Raw genomic sequence first — 22503 nt, forward strand, 5'->3', positions numbered from 1 at the left:
TTTCTTTCAACTCACGGCCTACAATAGCGAAGGAACGTAATTTTCGGGTCGACGACTGTCCTTTGGATATGTGATTGGCATGCAGCGTCTAATTTGCCAACAGCGTCCTGCTGATAGGGTCACTTCAGTGGAGATGCGATCATTTCGGTCCTGCATCAGTGTGTGTATCGCAGCCAGTTGTGTCACGATGCGCGCAACATCACATACGCGAGAGACAAAGTACTCAGCTTGAGCCGTAAATGCGCGAAGGTCTCCCGCTCCCCCTCGGCATGCCCATCGCTAGATCAAACTCACTTGTACCTAATGCACTCGCCGACTCAGTTGTACTTAGCGGCATCTAATGTCAGCAGCCTACTTCCGGAAAGCCTTTTCGCGGCTGCTTGAGGGGCCCGTGCTGCCATCTAGTAAATACGGTCAAAGTCGGTGTGTTTTCCTCCTCTCAAAAGCGCTTGATATGGCGGAATTGAGCACGAACGACATTTACGGCAGCTGCCTAAAAATTAAGTGGATATATATTACTGTTTCGGCTATGCAAATGTAGTTAGGCATTGATTTGAGTTCGTAAGAGGTTCAAGCTAACACACAAAGAAATTCATACATGAGCCAAAAACGCGGTAGTCTTTTTTGTGCCCCCATTGCGCATTTCACAATGTTCAATGTAATCAACATTAGGTCAAAATAACAAAAACTCGACATTACGCTCGTGTGCTCTCATTGCTTTCTAGAAAAAGTAACATGTTTTTCGATGCAGTCTTCTCCTTATTACATTTAATCATCAGATATTTTTCTTCTTGGATAATATGCCCCATGTGAGTGGTGTCACAACTGAGAAAATATTGCCATTAATGATTGCGTTCTAGGTTTGGAAGCAGCTAAGAAAATCCTATTAGGTGCGAAGCAGCTCTTTGACTAGCCTATGTAACGCTGTCCGTTCGTGTCTCCGTGCCAACGCGCCGCATTGAGTTTCCCCCACCGCAGTTTTTGGAACGATGCCAAGTCGGTCAAGTTGCAGCTGCGCGTTGACGTCACTCTCTCCCTCACCCACTGCAGCTACCGGCTCCTCCCAACACCCCTGGATGGTGTCGCTCCTCCACCCACCCGCAACAGACTTCAGAATCTTTTTTTTTTAGAATCATTTTTTCTCTCTCATTTTCATTTCTCTCTGACTTCACCCTCTTCACCGCCCTTGGTGCTCGACCGCACGTCGAGTCAAAACACTCTTTCGGCTCGTTCATCTGTGATCAAACTTACACGAAACCCCAACCGCCTCTCATGTTTTTTTTTTGCGTTTTACTCGAGTGACGGCTACGCCGAGTTTCGCTTCAACTCATTCTTCCAGCACCCACGTCGACGCCAAATTGAGCCGGGTCAACGCAATGCGCGCCACTGCTACTTCGCATCCCATCATGGTTCCCTTCGGGGGGGATGGTCTATAACTTTTTTGTGTTTCAGTGTGTGTCTTTTTGTGGTCACTTACCTCAACTACGCCCTACACTCTGTTCTCCAAATAGTGCCCCGGCGTGCTTATGCCCAATATATTAGACAACGTGCTGCGACCAACCAACACCACATATTAAAAGCTACTCGATGCTTTTCACCTTTGCACTCAAAAAGGGACGCTATGAAAGTTTAATGAAAATTCATGACCCTAAATTTATTCTGGGTCTCAGAAAGATAATGAGCTACACCCCGAATACGCATTATAATTGAGATAATTTTGAACTTTTTTACAGCATGCGACAACCTTAACCGTTCGCTTGGGCTGTCGACTTTTCAGTCATGTTCTCGCAATGATTTTGCATACTTACGGCTTTAATTACAAGCAGCCCTTGAGTGCATCTTTCTGTGCTCGAGGTAGAATAGCTTGGAGGACAATCAAACTTCGTCTTCAAGTGCAATGTCTCGCCGCGGTGGTCTAGTGGCTAATGTACTCAGCTGCTGACCCGCAGGTGACGAGATCGAATCCCGGTTTCAGCTGCATTATCGATTGAGGCGAAAATGTGTTAAACCCGTGTGTCGAGATTTGTGTGCACGTCAAAGAACCCCAGGGGGGCTAAACTTGCCGAGCCCTCAACAGCGGCGTCTCTCATAATCATATTGTGGTTTTGCGAAGTTAAACCCCACATATCAATAAATCGTCTTGAAGTACAAAACGCGTCAGCGTAATCAGGCCCCGTTCACATCGCTTCATCAGCTGCTAGCCTGGCTTCGTTTCACGGTGCCTGCTTGAACAGGGGCGCTAGGAAACGAACATTTGTGTGCGTAATAACAGCTGCTTCGAAGTGTCCTAGAACGCCTAAAACAAGTATGGTTTCGAATTCGCCCCTACGCAATAATTATTCCTTCTGAAAATCAGCGAAAGGACCCCACGAAGTGTCCGAAAGATAACTCGGGAATTTATCAGCCATTTACATTGTTGGCGCATCTGCCGATAATCGTGAATAAATACGACTGACAGCTTTGTAATGCGTGGCCCTTTAAAACATTCGCTCCATGCACTATTCACGTGTTGATACATCCGACTTCTTTCTACGCTTCTGCCACCCTATATTGCACGTGTTAAAAGAGATTCATCTCAATACATGGTACTCCATGCTAGCCGCTCCACTGTAAGCGAACGCTGAGAAAACGCAATGCACTACCTGTCACTGATTTTCTCTTTTCGCGACATGTTTTCGTGCCCACACTACGGGATCGGCTCGACACCGGCATGCGATGGTACAGTGTTCCCGCAATGACAGTTCATATCTTAATTTGCTCTGCATAATTCTTTTCTAGGTACGTGCCGATGGGTTGCAAATAAATGGACCTGGTGAGTATTTTAAATTGTTTCATAATGCACAAAATAGATAATTGCGCTTCAAAAAGTAAAAAAAAGAAAATGGCAGTTGATTAAAAAGAAACCCTTTCCCACTTACGGTAATATAGTCGACTATGCCCAAGCAAGCGTAGTTCTTTTACAAGACGTAACCATAGTGAGCATGCACTAGTAATGAAATGTTCGGTTGAGTGCTTTCAGTGGTATCGTCGTTTGGGAACGTTAAACACCGAACATTATTATTTCGATGAAAAATTAGCTGTAATTAATTATTCATATTAATTATATATTAATTATAATAATTATTTTAGTTATAATAAATAATATATATATATATATATATATATATATATATATATATATATATATATATATATATATATATATATATATATATATATATATATATAATGTAAATATGTATCAGCCATCAGCCATCCACTGTGGCGGGAACTGGCTTGTAAGTGGTGGAGGAAGGAGAGATCGTTGCTTTCTTGTCTGGTTCTAGCAAGACGTCAACTACTTGATGTCACTGTTATTTCACTCGTGGCAATATATATACATTTCGTGCGTGCGTCCTTCTCTTGCATCGTCTATCGTTCCGGACCTATTCATCTTCATTCTGAAAGTATATACTGTAATTAATGAGACTCAAATACGGCACACCTTCACTGGGCCGGCTATTCTTTATTTGACTGCATAGTTCTCTTCCTTCCACCAAGCCCCACACGCAACATACCCTGGCGCCACTACGTCTACATTACAATATATTGTAATGTAGATGTAGTGGAGCTCGAGTATGGTGCGTGTTGTGGAACTCCATACCCGAGTTCGGGGAAAGCGTCCAGCCCTCCTCGGCGGCTCAATTTTCATTCGTTCTCACCAAGGCACCACACGGGCTTTTCTCGTCTGGGAACGCAGTCAACGATCCCGTGTGCGTGGATCCCGTCAAAAGGACTCTAGTGCCCCATCACCCTTCCACGGACGCCGTTCACGCATCCTTGGCTTTGGGTTGTGCAGCCATGAGATGCGGAGCCGCTGTTTGCTCCAACGATGCCAGATCTGGCATGGAAACCGCAAGACGGCTGCCGAGGAAAGTGCCATTCGGCATGGACGGTGTCCAAGCCTCTTTGTCACCCGCTTGCCTGCCGACGCTTCAAGTACCGACCGCGGAAGGCGTCCAGGCCTCCTCGGTAACTCGACGGTGCTGTCAACCCATATCTAGTGATTCATGACATAACCACGCTGATTGCTGCGACGATAGCATGTTCTGCGGCCACCGGCAAGGGCTCTAAAAGCATAAAGAAATTCTCCAATTTTCGATTTGCTTAAAAAGCAAAATTTAGTTTTGATAAAACAACCAGCAATATATAATACCCCTGTTACTACGGTACCTTTCCTGCAAGCGCACTTTGGCTTATTTATAACTTTGTTTCTTACAGTGAGAAAATATCACCTTTGTACCATAGACACGTCATAACTACCATCACAACTTCCAGTTGTGTCACTTTCTTTTTCAGAATGTGGTATGTCCACCCATGGGATGATTGTGAATGGGACTGCTGCGGAAGCGAATCGATTCCCATGGATGGTATGACACATATAGCCAACCTTGATCATATGTTATCCTCTAGCGTACTACTGCAAGTTGTTTTCTTTCACGGGTGATTACTCGCAGTGTTTACAATTTCTGAAATTTGTTCAAGGCCACACAAGTGTTTTTGCAGATAGTAGCTTTTCTTTTGTTTCTCCGACTGTTTGCTGTGGAAGCAGTGCATAGCCAAGAATAATACAGTATAGCAAGGGGAGCAAAATTAAATTGGAGGAAGAGAGGCTAAAGCATAACATAATCCTGTAGATTATAGTACAGTACAAAAAAGTAGAGGGCATTAGAAGTGATTTTGAGGAGAGGAAAAAGCTGAGGGTGTAGCACGAATATAACAGAGCCATGATTAGCATAGTCAATGGGGTACAAAATAGAACTGAGAGGGAGGAGGAGGGTAATAATGTGGGGTTTCACGTCCAGACATCGCGATATGATTATGAGCGACGTCGTAGTCAAGGGCTCCGGAAATTTCAACCACCTGGTGTTCTTTAAAGGGCACTGATGCCACACTGTACATGGTCCTGTACCATTTGCCTCCACTTTATTGTGACCGCCATGGTCGGGATTGAATCAGCGACTTTCGTTTCAGTAGGCAAACACCATAACAACTGATCCCAAATGGCGGACAAAGGGATGGGAACAGGGTAAAGAATAGTGCTACACTCCTCCCTCAAGTTATACTCCACTGCACCGTGATACTATAAGTACTGCACAGCGCAAACCACGCCTGCAGTGTTCGAGGAGATTCGCGACTATAGTATATCTGTCATGATTACCCGCGCAATGCGAACATTGCAGATTAATGCAGAACTGACGTGACCACTATAGCAATAACACTGCAATATTTCACAGCACATGTATAAATGCCGACGCGCTTCGCCGCTTGTTAGCTGATCGATGGCCTACGCTCTGTTCACCGCTATCATTGCCAGTACGCGTCGCTCTAATCTCACTTTCTGTTTACCGGCCTCAAGTTCGGCCAACTAAACAGTTTCGTTTTGTACGAGTTGTCTCCGTTTTCATCGAAGCCACGACCTCGTGACAATAGCGTAACCATGTACAGCCTAGAACAGCAAAGGGGTGGCAAATGGAATGGGGGGTAAGAAGGAGTGATGTGAGGCTCAGGAGGAGGAACAGAAGAATTGGTAAGAGTTTAAGCATAGCATCTAAACGTGGTATGGGGGCATCTAAACGTGGCGCCATCTCTTGGCATCACTAATCGCGGCTGCTGTAACTGAGTGGAAATAGCTGAGAAAAAAACGCATCTCTTGAAAAAAAGCTAGTTATCGAAAACGACTACGGGTTATGTGTAGAAGAGACCCGCTGGTACATTTTGATCAAATAGTATCGCACTACGAAGCGTGCGGCTTCCCTGGACAATTGAACATCATTCTTAGAAACACATGGGGTGCCGTAGTCTCACATGTTAAACGCTGCGGCAAGCCAGGTGGCTTGTATTGCGGCACTCTAACTTTGCGAGACTGTTGTATAAAACCTTGAATTGTTTTTGCTAACTAGCTTTTTTCTTCGGACATGATATTTTTTCGCCTATTTTCTATTCAGTTAAGGCAGACCCCCGTTGTGGCCCACAAGAGATGGCGCTAACTGCACATGCCCCCAAATCCTGGTCATGGTGTTAAGGACAGCTGGCGTGTGAAGGTCCCTTTTAAACGTCGACGCCAATGTTTTCTCGCGCACCGAAAAATTCAAGGCACCATTTCAATATAGTGTTTGTCCGATACAAAAGTTTTACAGAAATGTTCATTGTAGGCAGTTGTAAGAGAATGGCTTTTACAATGCAATCACAAAGGGAACGCCACAGCATAACGGGCCACTGTTGCCATATCAAATGGCTAGCAGCCGCCAACAGCGTTTCCTGTCTTTTCTGCTTTCTTCCGTGCAAAAGTAGGCGCATCTTTGCTACACTCTCACATGTGTCAAAAGGGTGCTTGGCTATTCCATGACTAGCATCCTCACGTTTTATGGGCTAGAGTCAATCGTAGATTAAAAAATGCGAGTTTATAGTTCACCGCTATTTGAAATCGAGAGAAAAATGCATGGGCAAGTGACAATGTGAAAAAATTTCCATGAAAGGATTTTCCACATTGCGCCTGCAAAGGCTTATAACGGGTGTTTCGAGGCACACTGGATAGTCGCCATCAGTGTAAAACTTGTAAAGCTGCCTTCTCTCGTACTACACGCCGATTACCTCAACGTGTAAGTCGCATAAACACAGCTTACGGCTGTAAAAAGCTTACGGTGTGACCCATGAACAACGTAACACCCTCGAGAGTGTACAGCGCTCTAGAAATATAAGTCGGAAGGAAGTGCGGCACCCTTGACTGTTCTTTAGCTCAGTAATTCTCCAATAAAGGTCTGTTGACTCCAAGGATCGACGAAACACTTTTTAGGGGTTCGCAAAACTCATCCACTAAAAAACAAAAACCACCAGCCATGACAACGGCTCATTCTGATTTTTCTTATGCTCCGCCGTATAACGACTATATATTTTGGTGGGGGTGCCTTTTTGTGAGATGGCAGTAAAGCTTTTGTTCCAGTTTACTAGGACATATGCATGAGAGCATACTTTTTCTAGGCTTGTACATTTGAAGAGTAAACGTAGAAAATGGTTGATCGTGCCTGCACGCCACACAGCTTTTTGACAAGCTGTTGAGATTGAATTTGCGTAGCACTTTAGTTTGACCACTATTTGTGGCAAGAAATCAAGGGCACTTATTTCAAACTGTGTGTTGCATTATTATTTGAACTCCCCCCCTCCCCATTTTTTTTTCTTCTCTGACTGTCATGGGTGCCTCAGCAGTGCCACTGGTCCAAGAGTTGTCCTATAAATATCCATGGATTAAAACCACTATTTAGCTAGACAAACTCCTGTTTGGCTCAAGACCAGTCCCACTTCTCATATCCATGCTGATAGTTCACCATTTTCCCCGTCGTTTAGGTGTACCTCCAAATGATCGGAACAAATAATGGTCGAAGCGCATGCGGAGGAAGTATCCTAACCAAGCGCCACATTCTCACCGCTGCGCACTGCACACTCGAGTGAGTAGTTTTTATTTGAACTGCTTTTCCCTAGGAGCAGACTTTCCAAATAAAAAAAAAAACTCCTTGTGAAGTAAACAACGAACCATGCAGCTACAATGTACCTCTGGTTATGTAACGATGCCGCGGGCCATGTTTCTACTGAAGACAGCGAATATCTATCGGCCAAACAACTCAACTTTAAAGGAAAAAAAGGGCATCACTGTAACAAATGGCCTTTCTCATGAGATATGAATTGATTGATCGGCAAATTTTCGCAACTAATTCCCGTCAGGTTCGCAAGTAATGCCAAAAATGAATGACCCCTTTTAGCTACAATATAACACAGACGTACTTGAAAAATACTTGCAAAGCACAGCAAGCTAATAACCTGACTAGGGGTGGTGGTGGGAGGAGGGGTATCATCTTTGCTTATTCAACAGCTTTCAAGGAAGGAAGCTGAATAGAGTTTTGAACGCGAGAGCATTAAAAAGCTCGTTTCGCTGAAATCTGGCGTCGGCGTCGTTGCTTATGAAGCAACCAAAAATCATCACCTTACGTTGACAAAAAAATAAAAAAATATTTGAATAACATTTATTTAATACAAAATTCTGGGCCTCAGTGGGGATCAAATCTGGGTCGTTAGCGTGGCAAGGGGGTGTTTTACCCCAGTGCGACGCGTCCGCTGGTGAATACAGTGAAAATAACTTCATCAGCTTGGAAATGCAGTGCATTTAACTTTCATGGTTTGGAAACACTCGTACTGCATGAATTATTTGCAATACAACGTGAAATATTGCAGTAATAATGCGTGGTACAAGCGTACAATTTCATAGGTTGAAATGACTTGTGATTATCATAATGGTTTCATTGTTTAAAGTTAGTCATCCACTACAAAATACAGACATGTTACTGTGGCTATTCCTGTATACACACATAGTGGGTGCATAGGAAGTTCGAAGGATTTCATTCGCTAAAGATTGGAAGTACGGTCAAGGGATAGGATATCAATATTCGGTTAAACTCTTAAAGGCGAAGCCGAAGGATCCCACAATTTTTTAGATGCAAACAGCTCTCACAAGGTGTTTGGTAGCAATGCACCATTGTGTTAGAGATGTGGAGAACTACTCATGGTTCTCCACATCCTCGTCCAGTGCAGTGATTTAGATTCTCTCAGAAAAAAGCACCTTTTGTTGCCCTGCCGACAACAGATATTCTTGAACCCTTCAATGTTCATTGGTAGAGAACCCCTTCTTCCACATAAATCATTGCTGGCGTTTTTAACAGACGTACGCACTTGTAACGTCATATACCCATGCACTCTGTAGCACGATCTCTGAAGAGAGGTCGCTGCCGGGGTGGCTGCATCTTCATCATTGTTTACAATCCCGACGTTTCCCCATTCACTTTCACTGCCGATATTTCACGTCAATACCATGGTTTTAATGCTTCTATAATTTTACCTGCGTTAGCACAAGTAATGTAAAGCCCCTTTTATAGCCACCTACCATAAGCATTCATCACATCACGTGTCCATTGAGCTGGCGCTCTTTAGCCATCAAATGGACCTGGCGCCATGAAACACCACACATCATCGTCATTCTTACAACACGCCGCAGGTGTTGGCGCGGTGCCAAGTAGGTCACAACGCACCTGCGCATTGACGCCATTCTCCCCTCGCAGCGCGCGCTGACGTCACAATCTCCCACGCCTGCCACGCACTCGCCAAGGCGCCCGCAGCTACCGCCTCACCCGTTCGCCCGTGACATTTGCAGCGACCGCCGCTCGCTACATTACCGGCTCTTCGGTTCACGCGCAATAAACCTCACGCACTTAACGTACGCATTGAAACATGTCTGTATGTATAACCTACAAGGCCTACGCCAGCAATCGCTTCAAACAAACCTTTCAGCACTCACCGCCGCACCCGCGTTGGTACCGTTCAAACCGTGCGCAACGCTGCCGCTTCACATCTGATCAAGGTTTCCTTCGGGAAGATGGTCTTTTTGTTGTTGTTTTTTTTGTATTAGAACCCCCTCGCAGAGGCGTCTGCGCAAGCAGGTGTTTGGTGTGTAGCGACACCACGGACCCTAGCTGACGGGGGGTTTTAACCTTTCCCACCACTAGCCTTGCGTGGCTGAGCCGTGTCCGGGGAAAAAGAGATCCTGAGGGTTGAGCCGAAGCCGGGTAATTAGACCTTTAAGGCCACCCAACAGAGGCAACACACCCCTTTGGCTCGAGCTTCGCGTAGATAACACCCCTGGGCTCACATACCCAGGGGAAATCGGCCTTTGCCTTTTCCTGTTTATACCTCCAACGCACCTTCGCCTTTCGCTCATACTTTATATCTTTCCCGTCTACTATTCCCTAGGGCTTAATTTCATATTTCCTGGTGGTGAGGGTTTACTTTGTGTATATGTCCTTCCTTGGGCGTTATATATTAGGTTACAATGGCCACGTACAGTTGGCGTTCGTGCTGTCACAACGTGTCACAGCGCCCTTGTGTTGGGCTTGGTGGTGGGCGGCGGGCGTGGCTACCGAATAAAATCATATATTTCTGACTTTCAATGCCTTTTCAAAACTCCCTGATCGTCCTCTGGGAAAAAGAGGACGCAACGATAAAATTCACTGCTTTTTTGTTAAACCTGAAGAAATTTTTCCCCGATTCCACGTCATACACTGCACAGATACCGGAAAAATCGTCAGAACCATCTTTCTATTTCTTGTTGCAAAGTGTCTTGTTGACACAATAAGACTAAGGTATAAAGCCACTAAAATGACTAGCGGAGACTTGTTGCTTGAAGTGCACGACAGTGAGCAGTACAGAAAAATTTCAGGCCTTGTTGCATTTGGCACGTTTGCAATCACAGCGACCCCAAATCGATCAATAAACACAGTCCGAAGAGTTATCTCCGATGACGACCACCTAAATATGAGTAAGGAAGAGCTGCTTGAAGGATTGAAGGACCAGGATGCAATCCAGGTACAAAGAATTAAAATTAAACGCGAGAATGAAGAAACTGTCACAAAATTGTGGATTGTTACCTTCGCTTCCAGATTCTCTTCAAACTGGGTACACGAAAACAAGTCACAGCCTATATACCAAATTCACGTAGGTGTTTTAAGTGTCAACGTTTTGCTCATGGCTCACAGAGTTGAAGGGGTCGACTTACCTGCGCCAAGTGTGGAAACCACGAACATTCCTCCGACAACTCTAACAATTCACTTCACTGCCCAATCTACGATGGCGAGCACGGCGCCTATTCTACAGCATGCCCTGCGTGGAAAACGGAAGAGAAAATTATCACTGTCCTCACTCACTGCTGGCGCTGGCAATGGCCAACGCAGCCTGGACCCTAGAGAAGCCTCGTCAGCCTCCGAGCTGATGGGTGCGAGGGCCTCGTCTTCTGTGGCGAAGCTTTCTCGCGAGACTCGCTCGCTAGAGCACGTGCCCGACGCCTCACAGGAGCCAATGGACACCAGACATGTTTTAACGGTGCATTCCGCGCCAAATGAGCGGCGACCGGCTGTCCGACGCTCCAAAAAAGATTAACCCTGCGTTTAGGGCCTGAAAAGGGCCCTGTAATCCAACGCAACACTCACTCTATTTGTACACACAGCATCAATCTACTTTCACTATGGAAACAAAAATTATGCAATGAAACGTGAGAGGCCTTCTTAGGAACCTCGATGATTTTTATGAACTCTTGCACACACATAACTTAAAAGTGCTGTGCGTGCAAGAAACCCACCTAAGCACCAACCACACTCACTTCCTCACACAAAATGTCACTTTCCGTTGGGATCGGGATGATGCGCTCGCATCATCTGCTGGTGTTGCCATCATCATAGACAAAAGTGTAGAGTGTCAACGTATGCAGCTTCGAACAACTCTTGAATCAGTGGCCGTTTGAGCTGTCCTTTTAAACGGTCTCGTAACCATTTAATTTCTCTGCATACCCCCACAGTACAAGCTGCACAAGCAGGAATTCCAGCTATTTATCGATCATTTGCCAGAACCATATCTTGTTCTTGGCGATTTTAACACACACAGTGGATTGTGGAACGACTCTCGTACTGGTACCCTAGGTCGTTTGATCGAACAATTTTTTTCCACTGGCGCATCTTTGTTGAACAAAAAAACGCATATTTTAGCTTAGCGAGTAAAACATATTCGTCCATTGATTTCAGCATTGTCTCACTATCTCTTACCTGAATTTAGCTCGAATGTTATTAAAAACCTATATGGGAGCGATCGTTTCCCCATAGCTCTTAAGACGGCAAGAGTACCAGTCTACACCACAAGCTTCCCAGTGGAAGGTCGACACAGCCGACTGAGAGAAGTGTCAAACTCTCACTGCAACTCTCTCGTGGGCCAATATGTCTTCATTAAGAAATGATTTTGCTGTTGAATACCTCACTGCCTTAAAATTTACGGTGCTTCCCAATGTCTACCTGGAGTAAAAATGAGGTTGAAAAGCGACGTCTTCTCTGGTGAAACGAAGAGTGCCACAAGGCTCAAAAGAAAAAAAAAACAAAGCATGCGGGCTACTACAGCACTCCCCATACAGCCAAAAATTTAATAAATTTAAAACACATAAAATCCCAAGGCAGGAGGATCCGCCAGCAATCTAGAAAAAAGCACTGGCAGAGCTTTATCTCAGATATCAACTCCTGCACAGATGAGGTTAAAACACGGAAGAGGGTTAGTAGAATCTCACGTCACTGTCACACATATCTCACGCCACTGTCATGATTTTATTACTTCCATGTTTTAACCCGCGTTAGCGCGAGGAATTTTAAGGCCCTTTTACAGCCACGAATCATATCATTGTTCATATTTCTAGTCTATTGAAATGGCGCTCTTTGGCCATCCATTGGCCTTTGCGCCATTAAAAACCACTCATCATCAACAATTGAAGGTCGACGAACATCCTGTCTTCCTTTGGTAAACATACACGATGACTCATTGTAAGACCAAGCTAACTCCCTGGGTGCACATTTTGAACATGTATCCTGTTCATCCCATTACTCCAAAACCTTTCAAAGCTACAAAACACAAATAGGACGACAGAGGATACAACGTAGAAGTGCGAAAACTGAAGGATACAACAAACCTTTCTGCCTATCAGAGCTGTACGCAGCACTGATTGGCTGTCAGAATTCGCCCCAGGTTCTGACCAGGTAATATACAAGATTTTGAAAAACTTACCTAATGAAGCTCAAGAAACACTTCTTTGTCTCTACAATGCTGTGTGGGCCTCTGGTGAAAACCCATGCGCATGGGAAGAGGCTATTATCATCCCTATTCTAAAACAGGGGAAGGATCCATCGTCAGCTTCCAGCTATCGGCCTGTAACATTAACAAGCTGTCTGTGCAAGGTATTTAAAAATGATTAACCACCGATTGTTACATTTTCTTGAATCAAACAAACTGCTCGACCCATATCAGTGCAGGTTTCACGAGGGGCGATCCACAACCGGCCACTTAATCCGCATTGAGTCACACATTCGCTAAGCATGTGCGCATAAGCAATTCTTCCTCTCGGTTTTCCTCGACATGGAGAAAGCCTATTATACAGCATGGCAATTTGGAATAATCTAAGACCTTTCACCATTAGGCCTACGTGGCGTAATGCTGAATCTAATAGAAAGCTACTTGACAGACCGAACATTTCGTGTGCGAGTGGGCAACGCCCTCTGATGACAGTTGTTGCAGGAGAGTGGAGTGCCCCAAGGGGGAGTCTTCAGTTGCACGCTTTTCATTGTTAATATGAAGTCGTTGCGCCTGTCCATCCCACCCGGTATATTTTATTGCGTATATGTCGATGATATACAAACAGGATTTACATCGTGCAATCTCGCTATCTGTGAACGGCAGGTGCAGCTTGGGCTGAACAAGGTGGTCAAGTGGGCATACCATAACGGCTTTAGATTAAATCCATAGAAAATACTTGTGTTGTATTTACCCGTAAAAAAGGCCTGCAGGGTCAGCATCTACATGTAGTAACGGAATATAAATTCTTGGGGCTAATCGTGGATGCGAAGCTAACCTTTGTGTCCTATATAAAGTATCCAAAAAACAAGTGTATGAAAACAATGATTATTTTAAAGGCGTCGTGACACACTACATGGGGTAGCGACAAGAAGTGCTTAATGGATGTTTATAAAAGCCTCGTCCACTCACGACTATAGACGATGGAGCTATGATCTATCAATCTGCCTCGTCAAGCGCCTTGATAATGCTGGACCGCATTCATCACTTAGGTATCCGGTTGGGTTTAAGTGCATTCAAGACAAGCCCTATAGAGAGTCTATATGTAGAATCGGACGACTGGTCACTTTATTTGCAGAGATATTACTCATTCCTCGTTTATTCTTTAAAAGTGTATGCGAACAGAGAACACCCCACACATGCTACCATAAATGATTTGTCCAGCTCTCGCATATTCCACAGCCGTGCCTCAATGAGGTTGCCGTACTCACTCAGAGTGGGAGCCCTTGGTGTGGAAATAGAAGTCCTACTTTTTGTTAACAGCCTTATGGACGCTGCTATAGGCCTTCCACCACGGCAGTGGCAGCCTATAAACTGTGACTCTTCTTTGTTGAAGTTACAAAACAAGTCCCTGTTGCACATATTCGTATGTACTTTTTAGAACTTCAGCACAAGTAATTCTGCCCTGAAATCTATACAAATGTGTCAAAGTCTTGTTCAGGTGTGTCCTATGCAGCCATTGGCCCGCCTTTTTTGGATGCAGGAGTACTGCATCCGAAAAGATGCATACAAACAAGCATACTCACGGCCGAGGCTCATGCAATTCTGACAGCCGTTAAGCATATAAATGAATATAAAATACCTGAAGCAGTTGTATACACTGACTCGTTGAGTGTTGCTAAGGCTCTTTCTTGTGTGCTATGTATGTGGCTGAACAGCACGTCGTGGTTTGCTGGGTACCAGGGCACCGTGAAATAAAAGGCAATGTGCTGGCAGACCAGCTGGCGACAACGTTTTGTAGAAAAGACGGGCACTTCTCACTCTCCTCACTGAAGGTACCCGTAACAGATGTGAAGCCCTATCTTCGCAATACACTCCGAAGCTAGCGGAAGTGCTCGTGGGATGTACAAACTAACAACAAACTTCACAATATGAAGTCCCGTTATGTAGCTGATCTCCCACCACAAAATCCAGACGAACTGAAACCCTTCTTTCTAGGCTGAGAATAGGACACACCTACGGGACCCACAGTTACCCACTGACTGGTGGACAACCGCTGACCTGTAAGAGTTGTGGAGAAGCGATGAGTGTACTTCACGTGCTTCTACAGTGCCGGGGGGCAGAACCTGAAAGAAGAAAACAGTTTTTAAAGCCTATCAAGAGCAAACACCCCTTCACCCCTCATTATTTTTAGGTATTGATCCATTATTTGACAAAAATGATGCTATCGTTTCTAAACAAGGTCAGTACACCGAAAATAATTTGCTCGTGAGAATCGTAACACATCCTCTGCGGGAGTATGCACTAAGCCTCCGACTTCTTGATCGCAAGGAGCCCTGTGAGGCAATAGCACCTAGTATATATAGTTTTACCGTCTTGCCATACATCCTATGCACTATAGCGCTCTTAACCAAGTGTATTCTTTTATAGTCACTCCCATTCTTTTAACTGTTATATATATTTTATGTACATTTTGTGTGCAGGCTTTTAAGGCCACTTACAGCCACCTTACATCAACATTATTCACGCATTACACCACGTCTTGGCGCTCTTTGGTCATCATTGGCCCTCGCGCCATAAAACATTATATATCATCATATTAGAACCCCTTTACTACCAAATTGTGTGGTCATATTACCGAAGATCGCGTTTACTATGTAATTTCTTCAAACCATTGTCAAAACATTCTGGTGAATGCATAATTTATTTAGTACAGATTGACGTACTTTCAACCAATTGCCAAAAATGATAATATTGATGTAAAATTTCTGTTCCTGTAATCGCACAGCCCATATGGACAACCATTCAAAAGAATAAACGCCTACTATGGAAACAATGACTGGAAACGCGGTAAGAGCCTCCTGGTGATCAAGATTTTTCGCCATCACAAGTATACTCGCACGAAACACGCTAACGACATCGCCGTCTTGCAGGTACGTATTTCACAATCTTCTTCAACCAAGCCAACTGTGATTACTCTAAGATTTTCTTTGAAACATCTGTAATGCTTTCCTTTTTCTTGTTTTTGTGGACAGATATCCACACGAGCACATTGAGGGTAGCGCACTATAGATACAGCCTAGCTGCACACGCAGAGCTCATATAACTAACGTCCAACAACGGCAAATGAATGAGCTTTGCATGTGCTTCATGAACATGAAAATAATGTAAGATTATATTGCAGACGTATGTCATCCTGGTTCAACAGGACATTAAAAGGGCCAAACACGATATTTTCGATCATAATCTGAGTTCCATCGGTTAATACTTGTGCGTTCACAAACTACATGACATTAACATTTGGTAGACCACTCAATATAAATTGAATGTTTTTACGAACATGCGAATGACCTAAGAGTCGAACAAAACTGGCGTACACGCAAGCCATGACGTAAAAAGCGGCTTGGCCCGCGGGTGTCTACATTTCAGCAAATGATCTTGTTCCGTCATTAGCGGCGAATGTAATCGAGATTTTTCACTTTTGATCGGCTTGGTAGCGTAGGACGTTACACACGCACCATGGCGAAATGGTGGTCACTGGAGGTCGGCGATGTTTTCAGCTGGCGATTTCTAAAGCTAATTGTGGGCCTAAATATTATTTTACGTCCCCTTTTTCATATATGAATACGCACAATAGACCATCCACAGATAATTGGCGAAAGAAACCATTGTGGAATGTCATCCTGAGAGTTTTCAGCGAGTGAAGGCCGCGAAAGGTGTGCCCAGCTTTTTGAAGGCGCCGGTGGTTATGTGCTGATGGCGTAAAAATGACTGTGGGGTTTGTGATTTAATACTTGCGTTCTCCACCTCTCACTACCTTTTTCTCTTGCAAGCTCTCCCATCTCTTTCTCCAGTGTCGGGTAGCTCCTTCTAGAGTGGTTGAGATCCCTGTTTTTTGTCCTCATTCCTTCATTTCCGATTGCATTTATCGCTCAAAGGACCCCTAAACGCCGCCGAGTTAAATACAAGAATGATGTTTTTTCCCGCCTTTACTGCCATTCTAACACTGTCTTTACTGCCTTTACTGTCATTACTAACAGTTCTTCACATTTTAATTCAGTGCAAACAATTGGACACTATAAGAAAACAACACTTTCCATTACCCTACCGACAACATATACCTTTACACCCTGCAATGTTCGTCGGTAGGGAACCGCTTTTTAGTCACAAATCATTGTTAGCGTTTTTAAAAGAAATTCATAGCTTTCATGTCATATACCCGGGCATACCGTAGCACGACCTCTCCAGAGAGGTTTTCGCTGCAGTGGCTACACAATAAAGCACTTGCCTCACGGCCCTTGGACGCAAGGGTATGAACGAGTGAGGCACTTGTGCTAATGCCATACATGTCCACCATCATTTTTATTATCATTAACTTTTGCCATCTATTCGCACCACACACACCTTTCACGGCATGGTCATGATTTTATTAATTGTATGTTTTTACCCGCTCTACTGCGAGGAATTTTATGGCCCTTATACAGCCGCTAATCACAATCATTGTCCACATTCATGTCTCATGAACTGGCGCTCTTTGGCCATCAAATGGCCCTTGCGCCAAAAAAAAAAACACCATATATCATCATACTGCCATTCTTACATGCGCTATGACATCCTCGCTCCCTATTTCTCAAAAAACGCAAAGATCAACGCAACGTGTTGTGCTAGTCAGGATTGCACACTTTTCGACTACACACAGCAATTTCAGCTTGGTCTGTCGCAAACGGAGAAAACTAAGTGAGATAAGTTTATCGTGCACGATTGTCAAGCACGACAAGGCATAACGGGCATATGACTACACGGCAAAGCAAGGCAAGTAATAATTCACAACAGGTATGTCCCATATATCGACCAATCGTGAGCTTATTTCATCCTGCCATCGCATGAAAAAAACTACTGGCATCGTGAGTTGCGACGCAAAGACGGGAGATGCCGGTAAAGAATAACGTGCTCGAACTTCGTATTTTCAGAGGTTGTTTAGTGGCCCCATAATACCAAACAAATGATTAGGTGACCATGTCATGGCCACTTCATGCTGTAGCTGCTCACCTGCAAAGGTTCGGCTGTCTTCAAGGTGTCAAGGGCAGGTCTTGTGGCCATGAGCGGCTGCTATGATTTCCTGTTCGTAGGCTTTGATCTTCGCGCAAGTACTTCAAAGATAAGCATTACGTAAACCATGTTCGCCACCCAGCCGTAACTTGGAAACACAGAAATTACATATGGCAGCAAACTCACTATGACGGTCTAGTGGCTACGCTGCTGTAATGCTGATGCGAAGGTCACAGATCTGAATTACAGCTGTGGCAGCCGCATTTCCGATGGAGGTGAAAATACTTGAGGCTCCTGGAGTGTAGCGTACTTAGAGTTAGGCGCACGCTAAAAAACCCCAGTTGGTCGAAGTTTCTGGAGCCCTCCACTTACGCCGTCGTTCATAACCATGTCATGGTTTTGGGACGCTAAACCCAACATTTATGTCCCATTGCCGCATCAAGAAGTGCCACGTGAGCCCGACAACCTTATTTCAGTCCACCTATGCCGTTCTTTCCTAAAGGACAGGCTCGTTTCCACGCATATTTTTGGCGACTATGGTGGCTAAGGAAGCTTGATATTTTTCTAAAAGTGTCAACTTTTCCCTTTCACCTCCAGAAACCTTGGAAAGCACGTCATAGCTCCATTTTCAATTCTTGCATTCATTAAAAAGCTTGCTTCCTTTCGAAATCGACCAACCTATAAAGGGTGGGGATAGGGGGCGCTGCAGTAAATCTTGGCTACCCCTTACCAATATGAAACCGGGGAAATGCACCTATAAACTGCAGTAAGTATTAAACAGGAAGGACCACTTTGTCATGGATGTGTTCAGCAAGCCCTTCACGGTCGCAGTTCTGAGAGTGGGGTATATTTTTATAAATTTGTGTTACCATTTCAATGTAGACTTTCTTTCTGCTGGTGTATAAGGGCTCCTCTTCCTAAAGGTCGAAAAGCCCTTCCAGTACGGAAACAACGCTAGGCCCATATGCATCCCGGCAGCACCAATGAACATCTTCGATACGGAAACCGTAGTCGCTGGATGGGGAAGACTCAAGGAAGGTGAGGTGTGACTCGGTTTAGACGCGTATTCAAAATCGCCATAAACATTTGTACACACTAACTTTCGACAAATCACGAATGCTATCGTGACCTAGCACCACTATTGTAATTCTGATATAAGTGATTAAGAGAAAAGTTTATCGGTAGAAGGACAAAAGATCTGTTCAGTGCGTATTCTGTAGTTAATAGCTTCGGCTCGCGCAGCTCTACCTGCCCACTGGATCATCTTGTGATTCTCTTGCAGTTCTGAGGTAGTCAGCACAGTAACGCAGGAGGTAAAATGCACGAAGGGTGTCCCTGTCTGTGCCTGTCCACATTCACAAGTTCAGTCACACACTGTGGGCTGCACTGCACAGTAGGGGTAGTATGAGATATATGGTTCATGACTGAAGACGTCACAGCTGACAAGAGTTGTTTGTAGGCCTTAGCTTGGTCATACAGATTGTTCTTCGTATCTTCTAGGTTATTGCTGAACTTTAGCTAGGCGATTGTGGATAGGATTTTGCATGAAAAGAAAAAGAAGGAAGAGAGCACAGACAGGCGCAGAATATCAACACAAGTTTATTTTCAGAAAAAAAAATTGTGCTAAGTGCCATGCACAATTAAGTACCAGCTCGCCCAACACTCGGTTCTTTGAAGCTAGATGATGCTAGGTTTCCTCAACGTTGATTCTCAGTGCAGAGGGGTTCGAGTTACGTCACAGACAGTGAAGGGCACAACACGGATATCCAAACTTTACAGGCAGAAACTCGCGCTGAAACCAAGTGCTCGCACCCCTCATAGACCTGTGGATACGTTGTCACAGGCGTAGGCCTTCCATGATCTCTGGTTCTTCGTGCAATCGCCGTCCTTTCTCATAACCCAGTTTGTCTACTTGTAACTACTAGCGGTCTCCTCCTCGATGCCGTCGCTTTGAAGACATTTTGGGTACTAACTGTTACCTTCATCCTTTAGTGTGCCAGTGGCTTTTAGTGTGCTAGCCTAAATACTTCACTTCTAAAACAGACGGGACACTACGCACGAGGTCTTTTAGGCACCAGCAGTGGCTCTTTTTGGGCGCACGCGTAGGTCACGTTATAAACGGCGCGCTAACAGTTACAGCGGTTTCACTGCGCTAACTGCCACATTCTTCGAGAGGTGGCTCCACTTGGCGTGATGCGCGCCAGCCTACCGTCGCGTCTTGGCCACATCGGCCACAGACGCCAGGCAAAGCCCGAGATATATCTTGCCCAGGGACACACAAACAGTCACTTCTGCGTGAATGAGTGCAGAATATAGTGTGATATAGATTGGTGGCGTATTGTGTGGTATGCGGTATGGTAAATGTGTGGTGTAGTATGTATTTTGTTCGGTACGCCCAATGCGAACGTGTGTGACATTTCGTTAATAATCTCCAACCAATCTGTTTTGCCTGTAGGCATTTCTTACTTTCATCTGCTCTTTATTGCTGGTGAACTAGCATTTTCCCTTTCATTTGCAGGCGGACATACCACGAACCATCTCCAATACACGACCGTCAGAGTTCTACCGAATGAGCTTTGTTCGGTCTTGTACTTTATCTTGGGCTACGTCAGTGACGTGATGTACTGCACCTACCGGCGGGGTACCAACTCATGCCACGTATGACAACAATTCTTAGTTGCTCACAGCCAAAAGTAGTTTGCGTTCAGTGCGGTAAATCGGTCATGAATGGTTTATGTTTGCATACCTATTAGTACGTACCTAGCTATGTATACCAAAAAACACACAATTGTCTACTCAGCCACATCCGCGCTGGAAAAAAAAATCGGCAGATTTCACGCCTTGTGGCCATCGGTTTCATGCAAGCCGATCGGCAAGTAATTGTCTATGCTGCATCGCTGGGCGTTAAGGCAAGCGTTGCGAGGTGAACGACGTGTGTTTGTAAGGGCAGTAGTTGTGTGAGCATCGGGAGCTCACCGGTACCAAGCAAAGTTCGCAGAAATATACACAGGATGAGCTCGAACTAGCAAGCGTCACACTTGTTGCTTGACTATGTTTGAACGTCATGCTCATTCCACAAACGGGGCCTCAGCAGCGAGTGAAGTGCCATCGTGTGCTCTAAACCTTAAAGGCAATCTTCGCGGTGAAAGCACTCGACGTACAAATTGCCCCAATCACAGAGAGCGCGCGGCAACAGGTGATTACACCCCACAGGGCAAAGTAAACATTGGCGAGCGCCAGCATGGAAACGAGCGGGTCACACAGCGCACCCATTGCGCCATCTTGCTGGTAATGTAGAGAACACGCTGATGTTGCTCTGAGGTTGGCGTGCCGCCACCGGAAAATACAGTACATACATGGCTCGCCGTTTCTGTGCTCAGGGATGTATGCTTTTGTGGCCGGGTTGGGAAACGCCACGTACTGCAGAGAGAGAGTCCATCTCGATTGCACGCATCGAAAAATATATTACTCGTTCTTTTTTATTTCTCTCTCTCTCCCTATATATATATATATATATATATATATATATATATATATATATATATATATATATATATATATATATATATATATATATATATATATATATATATAGGGAGGGCACGCGATGGCGATGCCAAAAACCAGCTGAGAGTGCCTGCAGATATCACCTTAAAAAACACATTATAACACAAATACTTGTGAGGAAACCAGACCTCTTTGCCATCAATCACTCAACAGAAGTTACTTTCGTATAGCAGTTGCCTGGGACGGTGGTTTAACAAAACCGACGGTACGATGTCTGCGGGATTTAGGCTATGTTGCCGAAAAGGCCTTGGCCGAAGATCCGAGTGTAATGAGCGCCATATTTTTTCTTTTTTTTTCCTTTAGAGTGACTCTGGCGGGCCACTCATGTCTCGACCTTTCGGGGACCGCTACGTGCAAGTGGGCATCGTCTCATTCGCGGTAGGCTGCGCAAGAAAGTACATACCAACGGTGTACACGCGCGTCGAAACGTTCACACCCTGGCTCAGACGAGTGGTGGGCTCGTTCGACAAGGCCTACTCGAGCGAAGTGTCCCTGCAACTGGCATCGTACACCATCCCGCAATGGCCTTCCATATTTCCCTCGCTGAGAAGCTACGCTCCTTTCTTCGCTTGAGGCCTTGTCGTGTGGCTAATAAATATGGTAATCAAATGCACGCTATATTCTGTCGAACGTAACGTTGCTGTGGTGGTATGTAGTTTAAGAAGCTTGGAAAGGCGGGGCCGAGCAAACGGCCAAAAAGCGGAAGCTAATCACCTGCACGACTATCGAAGTAGTTCCTCTAATACGCTCCGCAATGATAATTGAATTTTGTGTCCTGGCTGCGTCCCAACTCAAGACGCAAGCGTCCAAAGTACGCCCATTGGTACACGCCAGGCCCGTTGCCATGGAACTTCTTTATTGAGGGGGCGAGGGTGCATTTGTTAGGGGCCGAGACTATCGGGGACAAACATCTATATTAATATTCATTCTTGGTAAAGCATCCCCCTCCGATATCTTTTTGAACGAAAGGGATCATGCTAGTTCTCCCCCCTCCACCTCTCTGCTCCCGGCTACGGGCTTGGTGCATCATGCTGGCAATATGAAGAAAAATGCGTACAGCGCACGGCTTGCTACGCACTCGCGCGCGTGACTCAACCGTGACATGCTTTCTGCTGTGGTTGCTACTCCATCAACAGGCATTGTTTGACCCCGTTCAACCACGACTTTTTACGTATGTTCTTGTTGCTGTCTTGCTGCCATAGTAAACCA

General features: G+C 45.0%; 1 protein-coding gene across 2 annotated transcripts in view; it reads left to right on the forward strand.

Annotated features, from left to right (window-relative positions):
* LOC142768853 (venom peptide isomerase heavy chain-like) overlaps nt 1–21974 on the forward strand; it is a 51551-nt gene extending 29577 nt beyond the window's left edge. For both annotated transcript variants that reach the window (XM_075871252.1, XM_075871250.1), the window contains 7 exons: nt 2779–2812; nt 4339–4409; nt 7384–7484; nt 15467–15611; nt 18651–18765; nt 20246–20385; nt 21598–21974. In XM_075871252.1, the coding sequence (XP_075727367.1) occupies nt 2779–2812; nt 4339–4409; nt 7384–7484; nt 15467–15611; nt 18651–18765; nt 20246–20385; nt 21598–21867 (876 nt within the window). In that variant the 3' untranslated portion in view covers nt 21868–21974. The remainder of the gene's footprint in view (nt 1–2778; nt 2813–4338; nt 4410–7383; nt 7485–15466; nt 15612–18650; nt 18766–20245; nt 20386–21597) is intronic.
* The last annotated feature ends 529 nt before the right edge of the window (nt 21975–22503 follow it).

This window comes from Rhipicephalus microplus, chromosome 8, assembly GCF_043290135.1.
Source record: "Rhipicephalus microplus isolate Deutch F79 chromosome 8, USDA_Rmic, whole genome shotgun sequence".
NCBI classification, from domain to species: Eukaryota; Metazoa; Arthropoda; class Arachnida; order Ixodida; family Ixodidae; genus Rhipicephalus; species Rhipicephalus microplus.